Source organism: Bidens hawaiensis, unplaced genomic scaffold (assembly GCF_021521415.1).
Source record: "Bidens hawaiensis isolate Kalapana, Puna unplaced genomic scaffold, B.hawaiensis_p1.1 tig00007641_1, whole genome shotgun sequence".
In the NCBI taxonomy this organism is placed as follows: domain Eukaryota; kingdom Viridiplantae; phylum Streptophyta; class Magnoliopsida; order Asterales; family Asteraceae; genus Bidens; species Bidens hawaiensis.
In genome coordinates, this window is record NW_027491532.1 from 831,402 (window position 1) to 842,990 (window position 11,589).

The following is an 11,589-nucleotide window of genomic DNA, read 5'->3' on the forward strand; positions in this document are numbered from 1 at the left end:
CCAATACACAAAAATTGGTATTATTTATTTCCAATTTGCCTATTATAAAAGTACATACTTTTACATTTATTTGGACCGGCTCCTACTTTTACTACATTGTTATTAAGAGGTGTTTGGGATTCCTTATAAAAATTGTAACATTTTAATAAGTTAATAAGTTACAAAATTGTAACTTATTAATTTTTCTCTCATATCAAAAGTAATCCGACCCCTTATTATTTTTCAAAACGTTTACTTATAAATTAATAAAAATAAACAATCCCAAACACAGCCTAAATATATCAGTGATGAAAAAATGAAAAGAGTAAATAGCCCCCATCCTGTCCTATATATGGACGGCATTCGATCAACATCTCTCAACTCAATGCATCTTTGCCTAAAATGGATAACCAAGAGGCGGTCATCAGCAAAGAAGCTAGGCTGGCGTTCATGGAGCTGGTGAACATGACAAGTGTACCTATGTCACTAAATGCGGTTGTTCGTCTCAACGTAGCTGACTCCATATGGCAAAATGGCTCAAACACGCCACTCACCGCCTCGGAGATCCTCACCCGTATTCTCCCTTCAGGTTGCGGGGATCCAGAAAACCTTCAGCGTATTCTCCGGTTGCTTACCAGTTATGGAGTTTTTAACGAACACATCCACGCTTTAGAACGAAGGTATACATGTTAATATTATCTTTGTTACTTTCTAAAATAGTCGTTTTTACCGTCATTTTCCAACTTCAGCCATACTTTTGGGGAAAAAAAAAAACCAAAAGTAGCCATTTTTCCAGTCGGATATGATGTAAACATTAATGGTATGTATTACGTTTCAAAAACCCCAAGGACAATATTTTCTATATTGTCATGTCATCCGGTCCTGTGGACCCAATAGTATTACCGGTTCGATATTCGTTCCGGTTCTGAAAACAACTCATAAGAAAGTCTAAAAACGTACAAAAATAATATTCTTGCTTGTGTTACGAAAGATACTCGTTGACGGATGTTGGAAAGACGCTAGTGACGGATGGAAACGGTTTGTCGTACGGTTCATACGTTCTACAACACCACCAGCAAGAGTTGATGAAGGCGTGGCCAGCGGTGCACGAGGCGGTGTTGGATTCGTCCACGGAGCCTTTCGTGAAGGCGAATGGTGGCGAAACGGCGTACGCGATGTACGAGAAGAGACCGGAGATGAATGAACTGATGCGAAAGGCAATGTCGGGTTTATCCGCTCACTTTATGAAGCCGATTCTAGAAAGCTACGACGGGTTTAACGGCGTCGAACGTTTGGTAGATGTTGGTGGTAGTGCAGGGGATAGCCTGCGGATGATTCTAGAGAAGCATTCTCATATCAAAGAAGGTGTTAATTTCGACTTGCCTGAGGTGGTTGCAAAGGCTCCAAAATTACATGGTCGGTACTGACATAGATATCACGTGATATTCAATGCACGTACATAAAACACCGCCACAAACATAAAGAGTAAACATGTGAGTTTTGTGTGCAGGTGTGACTCATGTTGGTGGTGACATGCTCAAATTCATTCCTAAGGGTGATGCAATTTTTATGAAGGTAAGATCCACGGGTATACTTTAATGTTTAGGGCGTTAAAATTGAGTTGGTAATGATTAACGAGTGGCATATCATTTTCTTCATGGGCTAAATGAAAGGTGGATTAAAATGTTAATGTGCTTTAAATCCTCTACACGCACGGCGCACGCACATAATAATATAAGAGTCAATTTTACATTATATAAAGATCGGTAAAAGGGGTTAAACGTTTCCTTAGACTTATGGCGAGAGAATAAAATAGGATAAAGTAGGTGATGCTATGCTTATGTGAAGTTAAGGCGCGCAAATATATACTAGACATAAGTGTTTCGAAATTAAAATACTTTTAAAACAAATGATAATTATGAGTGCATGGCATGACTATCACTATTCGAAATTAAACTATTTATGGCTTAGAAAGTTGATTATTAATATATATGTAAATAGATTAAAATATGTTATATCTAAATTAAACAATTTATTTATTTATTTATTTATTTTTTTGGTTGTAGTGGATGCTAGTAATATTTACTGATGACGAGGTAAGGCAAATTATGATAAATTGTTTTAAAGCAATTCCAGATGGAGGTAAGTTGATTGCATGCGAGCCGGTGTTGCCCTGTCACACTGATGATACTAGCTGTACCCGAGCCTTGCTCGGAGCTGACATATATGTGATGACCATGTACCGTGCCAAGGGCAAACATCGGACTGAAGACGAGTTTCGTGAACTTGGCAAGTTGGCTGGTTTTACGAGTTTCAGAGCTATTTATTTTGACTATTTCACTCTCATTGAGTTTAAAAAATAATAAGCCTTTTTATTTCAACTTTTTGTTTAACCACTAAGCCGTCTTTGGACGATCATGATTATTGTATTTGTAATGAATATTAGCAACATATATATCAAGATAGAACTCTTTAAAAAGAGAACCAGAGAACAAATAAAGAAATATTTTAATTATTTTAAGAAAGAATATTTTCAAATTTTTTTTCTTTCATCCTTCTTATATGTTGTTATTATTTACAAAAAAATTAAAATAAAAAAAAAGAAAAAAAAGAAAAAAACTAGTTGTAGTGCACATTTGAAATACATAAATATTTTTTTATATATACGTATGTGCAATAGTGTACATTTTACAATGTGTAATAGTGTTGAATAACACATATGCAATTGTTTGTATTGTATATGTATAATAGTGTTATATTATATGCAATAGTGTGTATTATATACAACCAATAGTGTTGTATATTTGCATGCATTAAGTAGTGTGTATTGTATAATACAACCGTGCTGTATTATATGCAATAAAAGTGTATTTGCAATACACTTTATTAGACATATGCATTACATCAACAACTTTTTTTTTTGGGAACAACTCATTGGCTATGCCTGTTGTATATATGCAATACACTCTATTGCACTCTATTATATATGCAATACACTCTATTGCATATATTTTGAGAACTTGATGAGTTGTGAGAACTTTAAGAACACAGTATGAACCACACAATCATTTAAATGGGTATAAAATATGTAGCTAAGATTAAATCTGATTAAAAAATAAATTTGGTGAGAGAATAAAGACGTTTGGTGATTACATTAGTGTAAACGTTAGTTACACATATGTAAAAAAGTCAATTCAGTGTGTAAAATATGTTGCAAGTTTTTTACGTATATGTAATCTACATATTACATATATGTAAAAAAATTTCAAAAAAAAAAATTGTTAGATGAGTTTTTTCGAATTCTTAAAACTTAAAGTGGTTCTCAAAAGAAATAGAGGAAGTATAGATTGAAAACTCACTTGAGCTGTGAAAACCCCATGTAACATCGTTTTTTTTTGTTTTTTTGCACACGTAATATATCTTGTAACATTTAATACAAAACATCAAAAAGTCAAAAACAAAATTGTTTTGCTATTTTTTTAAAAATTTTTGTATATGTTTTAAGGAGAGAGAAAAATTATATTTATATTTTTTATTAACTTTAATTGTTGACCACAAGATTTAAACTTTAATTAAAAACATGTGGTTGAAAATTAGTTTATAGAGTTTTCACAACTCAAATGAGTTTTTATTTTAACCTAACCATATATATATATATATATATATATATATATATATATATATATATATATATATAGTTATAGGGACAATAGTGAATGCAACTTATGCATGCATGTAATAATAAGGTTGTGACGCAGCTTATTGTTTGCTTACCCGCATCTCTGTTGTAATTGAATGATTTTGAATTTACGTAATATGAAAAAAAGATACTTTGGCTAGTACATTACACCAAAAAAATGTTTGTGAATTATAGTACCCCTAATTTATATACAGAAAATTGTATGTAATTTCTTTTTATTTATTTTTTTTTAACAACAAGAAAATTATATCATAACCAACCGAAATTGGTTAGAAAAGGTCGAACCAAAATCAAAATGGAGTTACATATATAAAAGTGGATTTTTCATTCACGCGATTCAGGTAATATTAATCTTATTATTCTTATTACGAATCCAAAGATAAAAATAATAAATAATCATCTTAAGTTAAGATTTTTTTCATGAATCATTTGCTTGAAATACACTTTCATTTTTGGAATTCCATAACGCCACCACGCAATAACTTCATACCTGTAATTTCTCTTACATTCAAGATACACTAGAGAGAATATTTGTATCTTATATATAGAGAGAATAACTATTCTATCCAATCTAGTTATCATTGTTATAAAAACTTCGTCTCTGTATTTCACTATTAGATCATAAGCTGTTGTTATGGTGGTCGTTGTGTCACAATTTTATACTTATTTTTCTATAGTTAGAACACTGTTTTTTGACTTTTTTTTAGAAGGAAGGCCTTTAACGATATGCATTGCGTGTCATTGATGGGTATAGATGACATGTAAATGCGTATCCTTGAAGCTCAGTCATAAATGAAATATGACACGCAACTGTGTGTCATATTACGTGAAACGCTTTAATGACACTCATTTGTGACACGCGTTTATAACATGCATGTAAGACACGCTTTCGTTACTCATATTTATGACACTAATTTACGACTAGCATTTATGCGTGTCATCGTATATTCAAAAAAAAATTTATATAGCATCAAAACTATATATATTAGACATCGTAAGTCCAAATATTACAAATATTCCCAAGTTAGCAAAGGTATTAATTTGTTAAGTTTCAAAAGCATATATATATATATATATATATATATGTCTACCTATTCTAATAAAGTAAAATAAATGTGAACATTTTTCATGTTTTGATTAATTCTCATTATTTTTTCCCTCCAAAAGTAATATACCCTAATATATGTAATAAATCAATAATTATTTACTTTCATTTTACACTATATTTATATACTATCTATATATTTTTATAAATATAAATATTAACATATTGTTTTACCATATATTTAAAAATACTTGGTAAATTCTAAAAATCAACAACAAATCATGTTTCTCAAATGAAATTGTTTCGGGTTTTTTGTGAAAGTTAAATTTGATTTTATGGGTCAAAAGTTGGTAAATAGATTGTTTTGGTACAAGTTAACTACATTTAGGTCAAAATTTGTTATGGGTCAAAAATGAAAATTTTTACTTTCCTTTTGATGGGTGGTAAATTGATAAATATATCAATAAAGGTAACGCCTCTTTTGTATTTAGACTGAGTTGTTAGAACTACTATCGTATGAGAAGTCTTATTTTCGAAATTTGTTCATAACCAAAATTCTTTCAATTATATATATATGACACCGAGAATGAATTTTTCAATAGAAAGAAGCATTCTCGTGTACGATTTTGCACGGCATTTTTTTATTAAGTTCATTTAAAAAAATTATTTTGTGATATAAATAAAATCAATTTATGTACACATTGTATAGATACAAGCATAAATGTAATACATTTTTTTTTTCATATATGCTATGTAATTATTTGTTTTACTTATAATTTTATAATTTGAATTATCCCGTGTATGACACGAGCTCTAAAATTAGTATATATATATATCACTAACGGAAAATAAATTGTGATGCATAACTTAACCACTCTTCTCGAACAGCATCAAAATTCGCATCCTTGTACTCGGTTTTGCTTCCCCCATTAAACAAACAAAATGTTTCAAAATTTGGTCGAGTTAAAACGATTTGGGTCAAAACAAACGAATATAAACATAATCAAACATCTAAATTATGTTTATATTGTTATTGACGAATATTTGAAGTCCTTCACATGTTTCGCTACGTGTTTGCTTTTTCATTTCAACTTGTTCACATATCGCCTTTAAAATTTAACAAAAAAAAAAATAATAATCAGCAATAAATGCAGACTCATTTAGTAGGCGCCTTCATATACATTAATAATACATTTTTACTTCTAATTGAAGACTTCTTTTTTACTTTGTTTACTAACCTCCTCTACTAATGAATGACCACCATACCTTTTCATATGTGATCAAAAATCACCGATTTGTATGAAAAGACCAAGGAAATAAAGACAAACCGTCACATTTTGTCGTTTTTTGGTCTTTTTTTTCCGTTGGGTAGGTGGTTTTGTCATCATAATCAATGTCCACACAACCATGGCAAGTGCTTCAAAATGTTTCATTGATACTGCTGCTGATTCCTAAAAAAATGAATTCACTAAATCCATCTATAACCTACTATATTTGTCAACAAACCATATGCCAAAAATAAGCAAAACCAAAAGAAATACCGAGATATGAACCATAAGAACATCAGTAGGCAGGCCTAAAATAGATATATAAACTCATGTTTCGATCACATGCTCAGTTTAGAAAGTATTGCATAACTGTTCTACTATTCAAACAAGCATGAGTGATTAACATGTTACAAAGTCAAAAGGGCAATATTATGTGTTCAGTAATAAAATTGATAACGATTAGGGGTGCAAACAAGCAGAGTTGCTAGTGAGCTACTCGAGATCAGATCGATAAAAAGCTTGAAACGAGCTGAGCCTGAACCTCAATTAAACCTCGTTCATTTATCGAGTTCGATCTTGAGCCGTGCATAGGAAGCTCGTTAAGGCTCATCAAGCCTTAATGAGCCTTGTGTATTTTCAAGTTTTTGCCTATTTTGCACTTCTATGTTTTAATTTCACACTTTATAGCCAAGCTTACACCGAGTTTAGGCTCATTTAAGGTTTTTTTTCTCTCTCTTTCTTTCTATGTGTGTGTGTATCTATATATATCATCATTAGAAACATAAACTAATTATTATTAAATAACAAACAAGCTGAGCCTGAGCTTGAAAAAACGACTCACAACTAATCTAATTATCGTTTTAGGTCAATGACAGTATGAATAAAAATATAATAATACAAGACGCCTAAACAGATTGACAACGGTATCTTTAGAAACAATTAAGGGTCTGTTTGGTATGGGGTAATGGAATAGGCGATGGAATGAAATGAACGGGGTAATGGAATGGACGAGGTAATGGAATAGATAATTACTTTCCATTGACATGTTTGGTTACCATGTGAGAATGAAATGAATTATTAGTCTTTATTTTCTGATAAGCTAGAAAAGCTGGAATAAAATAAAAATGGTAGTGAGTGGCGGTGGGATGGTGGTGGTGGGCGGCAGTGGTGATGGGCGGCGAATAGTAATGGTGGTGGGAGGCAGTGGCGATGAGCGGGAGCCAGGAGCGATTGTTGGTGGTGGCAGGTGGTGCTAATAGTGGGTGGTGGTGGTGGTCACGGTGGTGGGCGGTGGTGGTGATGGCGGGAGTGATGGTTGGTGGTGGCGGTGTTGAGCGGCGCTGGTAGGTGGTGGTGGGTGGTGGCGACGGAGGTGGGTGGTGGTGGTGACGGGCGGCGGAGGAGGGTGGTGGTGGTGGCCGGTGGCGGAGGCGGAGGCGGTGGCGGTGGTGGGTGGTGGCGGGCGGTGGTGGTGGGCAATGGGTATTGGTGGTGGGAGGGTGGTGGAGGTGACATAGTGTGAAAGTGAGATGAAATGGAAAAAAAAAAACCAAGGGGGGTGGATGGAATGAATTTGGGGTGTTTTAGAGGGAATGAGATTGACATAGTAACGGGTGATTCCATTTCATTGACCAACCAAACACATTTTTTTTTATTTCATCATAATGGTCTATTCTATTCCGCCTCTCATTCATATATACCAAACGCTACCTAAATCCTTCTGGACACAAATGAATCACTAAACTAAATAAAAATAAAATAATTAGAAATTAGAATTACCTTTGGCGTGACACAATTGGAAAGCATTAGAAGGAAGATGATCAAACTCCACGCCGAGTGGAGGCCCGTCTTTCCTGAATACTTTCCTCAATATATAATCATGATGCTGCTGCTTCCCCTTGTTCGGCACCTCGAGAAATTGAGATTAAAGTTTTAGCTCGTTTATGATAAAGTTCTCTTTTCTATATTATTACTATCTCTTTTCTATATTATACTCGTTTATCTATTATTACTATCTCTTTTCTATATTATACTCGACTAAGATCTAGCTCGTTTATGATAAAGTTCGAACCTTTATCGATTTTAAAGCTTGGTTTTAGTTAGATCTATAAATACTAAACGAGCCGAGCCTAAATCAACAAGCGTTCGCTATGAAACGTGTCTGAAATGGTTCGGTTTAGTCTTGGGTCTTGAACAACTTGGCCTAGCTGGATTTTTTGTCACTTGATATGGACAGACACAAAACAACTTTGAATCTCTTGCCTTTGAATCCGAAACGCGACGTAAAGGAGTAACGGCTATGTGTTTGTGTTTTCTCGAGGTGTTTGTCAAATATGAAAAGGTGGGGAATATGAGATCTAGGGTTTATGGTGGTTTAAGGGTTATTTACGTTCTAAGCCAATAGACCTTAGGCCCAAAACACTCATTAGTCCATACTTTAGATTCTAGGTCCATCTTCTGTTTAAGCCTACCACTCTATTAATATATTATCTTATTTAATCGCCGACACATAATAACGCAGATAACATGACAATAAGTGGCAATAGTGGCATTAACTAGGATATAGACATGTGCGCTATACGGGTGGAAAATATTTAAACGTGAATAAAAAAGATGTTTAAAACTTGAATGATCTTTGATTTTTAACCAGGTATCAACGAAACAATATTGTTAATAATAACTACTTGTTATTTACCAATTGTCAATGTATTAAGAAGAAAAATAATTAGTGAATATATTATCTAAGAAAAATAATTAGTGAATATATTATCTAAGCACCAGATTATGTTTTATAAAACTAAGAATCATAAAAAATTATTATTCCTCATGCCTGCATCCAACAAAACATATACAAATTTATCAAAAGAGTTACGTTTGTACAAAATATAGACCAAGTCGAATTAAAACAGTTATGGTCCAAAACAACTAATGTTTATTTGAGTGATTATCGTGTCATTTTGACAATACCAAAATACAATTTGGACAATTTATACATGTTTCAAAATTTTACCTATTAATACATCACATAACCAGATGGTCAAATTTATGTGACTAGCTAGAAGTAAAGTGCACTTGTAGGATGAAATTCTTCAAAATCTATATAGTACGGCATTGTCTAGTTTTTAAGTTTATAGTTATAAAGTAGAATTATGCAAAAAAAAGGTAAGATATCCATGTGCATTGCCAAAACCCAAATAACTGGTTTTATTGGTTATAGTTGATAGACAATTTTTATTCACAGAAAATGTCCCGGGTCAAAGAAAAGTTACAAGTCTTACGGGTAACATAATGTGTTTGGGTTTTGATCAATATTTGCATAATGGTAAATATGGTTTGACTTCTCACAGTCAACGTTGTAGTTTTAAGTTTGTTTGCTACAGGGGGTATTGTGGAAAATACTGATTTAGTATTGTTTCGATTCAGATGTTCGGACAATATTTGAAGCTCATGTAGTGAGATTAAATTTGACAAATAATCACAGTAAGAGAACACCACTATAAATGTTCAAAATATTATATACATCGTAAGAATTAACACACAAATTCTAGTTCTCTATTCATTTTGAAGCAACAACCACCTTTTGTTTATGGCTTTCAAGAAAATCGCCATTTGGCAAATGACTCGGGCCTTGCTTATACATCATGCATTCTTTCCTCAAACTCTAGGTTAAAATAAAATAAATTTAAATCAATTCTACATTCTCTCTGGTAATGCAAGACATAATTAGCAAAAGATAATACTATCGATCGAGCAACAATCATATTGAAAAAAGTAAATATCGGACTTACCGTTGAATGTAGTATATTCAATACATTTTAATAAATTATCATTTTGACCTTAACATAAACTACTAATTTGATCAACACTTAAATTAATGTTTTGCCCCCCTGCACAAAATTAATACTTTTATCCAAAATTATATGTTAATTATTAATTAAAATGTAAAAGGAGGCAAAATCAACACCGAATATTGATAAAAATTGAAATAAAATTTTAAAACATCATTATAACAATCTTTATCATACAATAAAAAGAAATTCCACTCTTCACAAATTCTACATGCGAATATGGTAACAACATATATACAGATGCAATAATAATAATAACTAAAAGCTTCATACTCAGTTCTCTGAAGCATTAAAGGAACCACCTAAGTCATATCATGAGTCTAAAGAAAACACATATATTAATTGAAAGGTGAAAACATAGTGTTTAGACCGTAAATATACATAACAATGAAATGTAATTATATGTTAGGTAAAGAAAGTTTGAATGAAGTACTTAATTGCTTTGCAGAGAGTAGCTTGAGATGCAGATAGAGGAAACAATGCGAAGAATCTATCTTTGCATGTATCTTATATAATAAATAGTAAACTTTGTAAAAATATAAAGAGTTTAAATATCATAATAATTTGAAGAATAATTATACACAAAACTTAAGGAAATTTAAAAGTCAACGGCTGTTATTTTTAAGAGAAATAGTATTTTTCAAATTTCAAATCATTAAAATTAAACATACTCAAAGCTTATTTTATTAAATAAATTTTCATATATTTAAATAGTATAAAGATAACCTTTAACATACTATAATAAGATCTTTAACGAATTTGAATATATTGATCAATATTATTTTTACAACTTAGTTTTTGGGATGTCCTAATATGAGATAAAAAAACTCAGTGTAATCGTGTAAATATTGATTTTTAATTTGAGATTCAGGTTCATAAAAAATTACAGATATAAGTTATAATCATAAATTATACAAATATAATAACAAAATAAAGTTTAAATTAAAGCACAAAAATGGCCTTTGTTTTAACTAAAAAAAAAAAGAAAACCAAAAATCCATTGAACATACAATCTCTAAATTATGATAAACAGAGTGATGAATTTATTTGTTGTAATCTTAAACAGCAATTGTATGGTGATTCGTCTATAAAGCTTAGTGCCAAATGAGTTAAATAAGTAAAAAACCTATTTTTCTAGAAAAAAAAAAACTCAAACCTTAAAACCCTAAATTGATTCAATCTACAAACTCTAAATTAACCTAAAATATTGATGGTTCTACAGTAATGTTATCATACACGAAATCCCGTTTATAAATTGATACAAAACATAAACAACATAGCGACAATCACCTGTCTTGAATCAATATTCCTTCTATTTAAGATTTAATCAACAGAATCTACAAAACCTAAATAATTAGAACATATTGATGGATTTTGACTTTTTGAGTAATCTTCACATAGAATTAAGATGTAGGTTCGGAATTACCGTGTTTACGGTTGAGATGATTGGCGATTCAGAGCGTCAATGATGAGTGCATGAGATTAGGGTTGATGGAGATGGAATTAGAAATGGAAACAAGTTAGAATATAATGATTAATCCGAGTTATAAAAAAAAATCCGGGTCCGTGTTTCCTATGATGTTTCGAGGAATTTTGAATAAAATATAAAAGATCATTATGTGGAAATTGTATTTTAGGAAAATTGATGAAGTGGCAACCTAGGTGAATGGGCTAGTTGAATGCCATGTGCATACAATATCTTGCTTTAATATGATTGTTAGATGTTAGATTGTTAGATGTTAGATGTTA

The 11,589-nt window shown here is 31.6% G+C and overlaps 1 protein-coding gene across 1 annotated transcript; it reads left to right on the plus strand.

Moving 5' to 3' along the window:
• Positions 1-381: 381 nt before the first annotated feature.
• Positions 382-2,342, plus strand: LOC143635674 (nicotinate N-methyltransferase 1-like). The gene is made up of 4 exons (XM_077103446.1): positions 382-659; positions 971-1,395; positions 1,490-1,554; positions 2,046-2,342. Exons 1-4 carry the CDS (start codon positions 382-384, stop codon positions 2,340-2,342), a joined length of 1,065 nt encoding a protein of 354 aa, XP_076959561.1.
• The last annotated feature ends 9,247 nt before the right edge of the window (positions 2,343-11,589 follow it).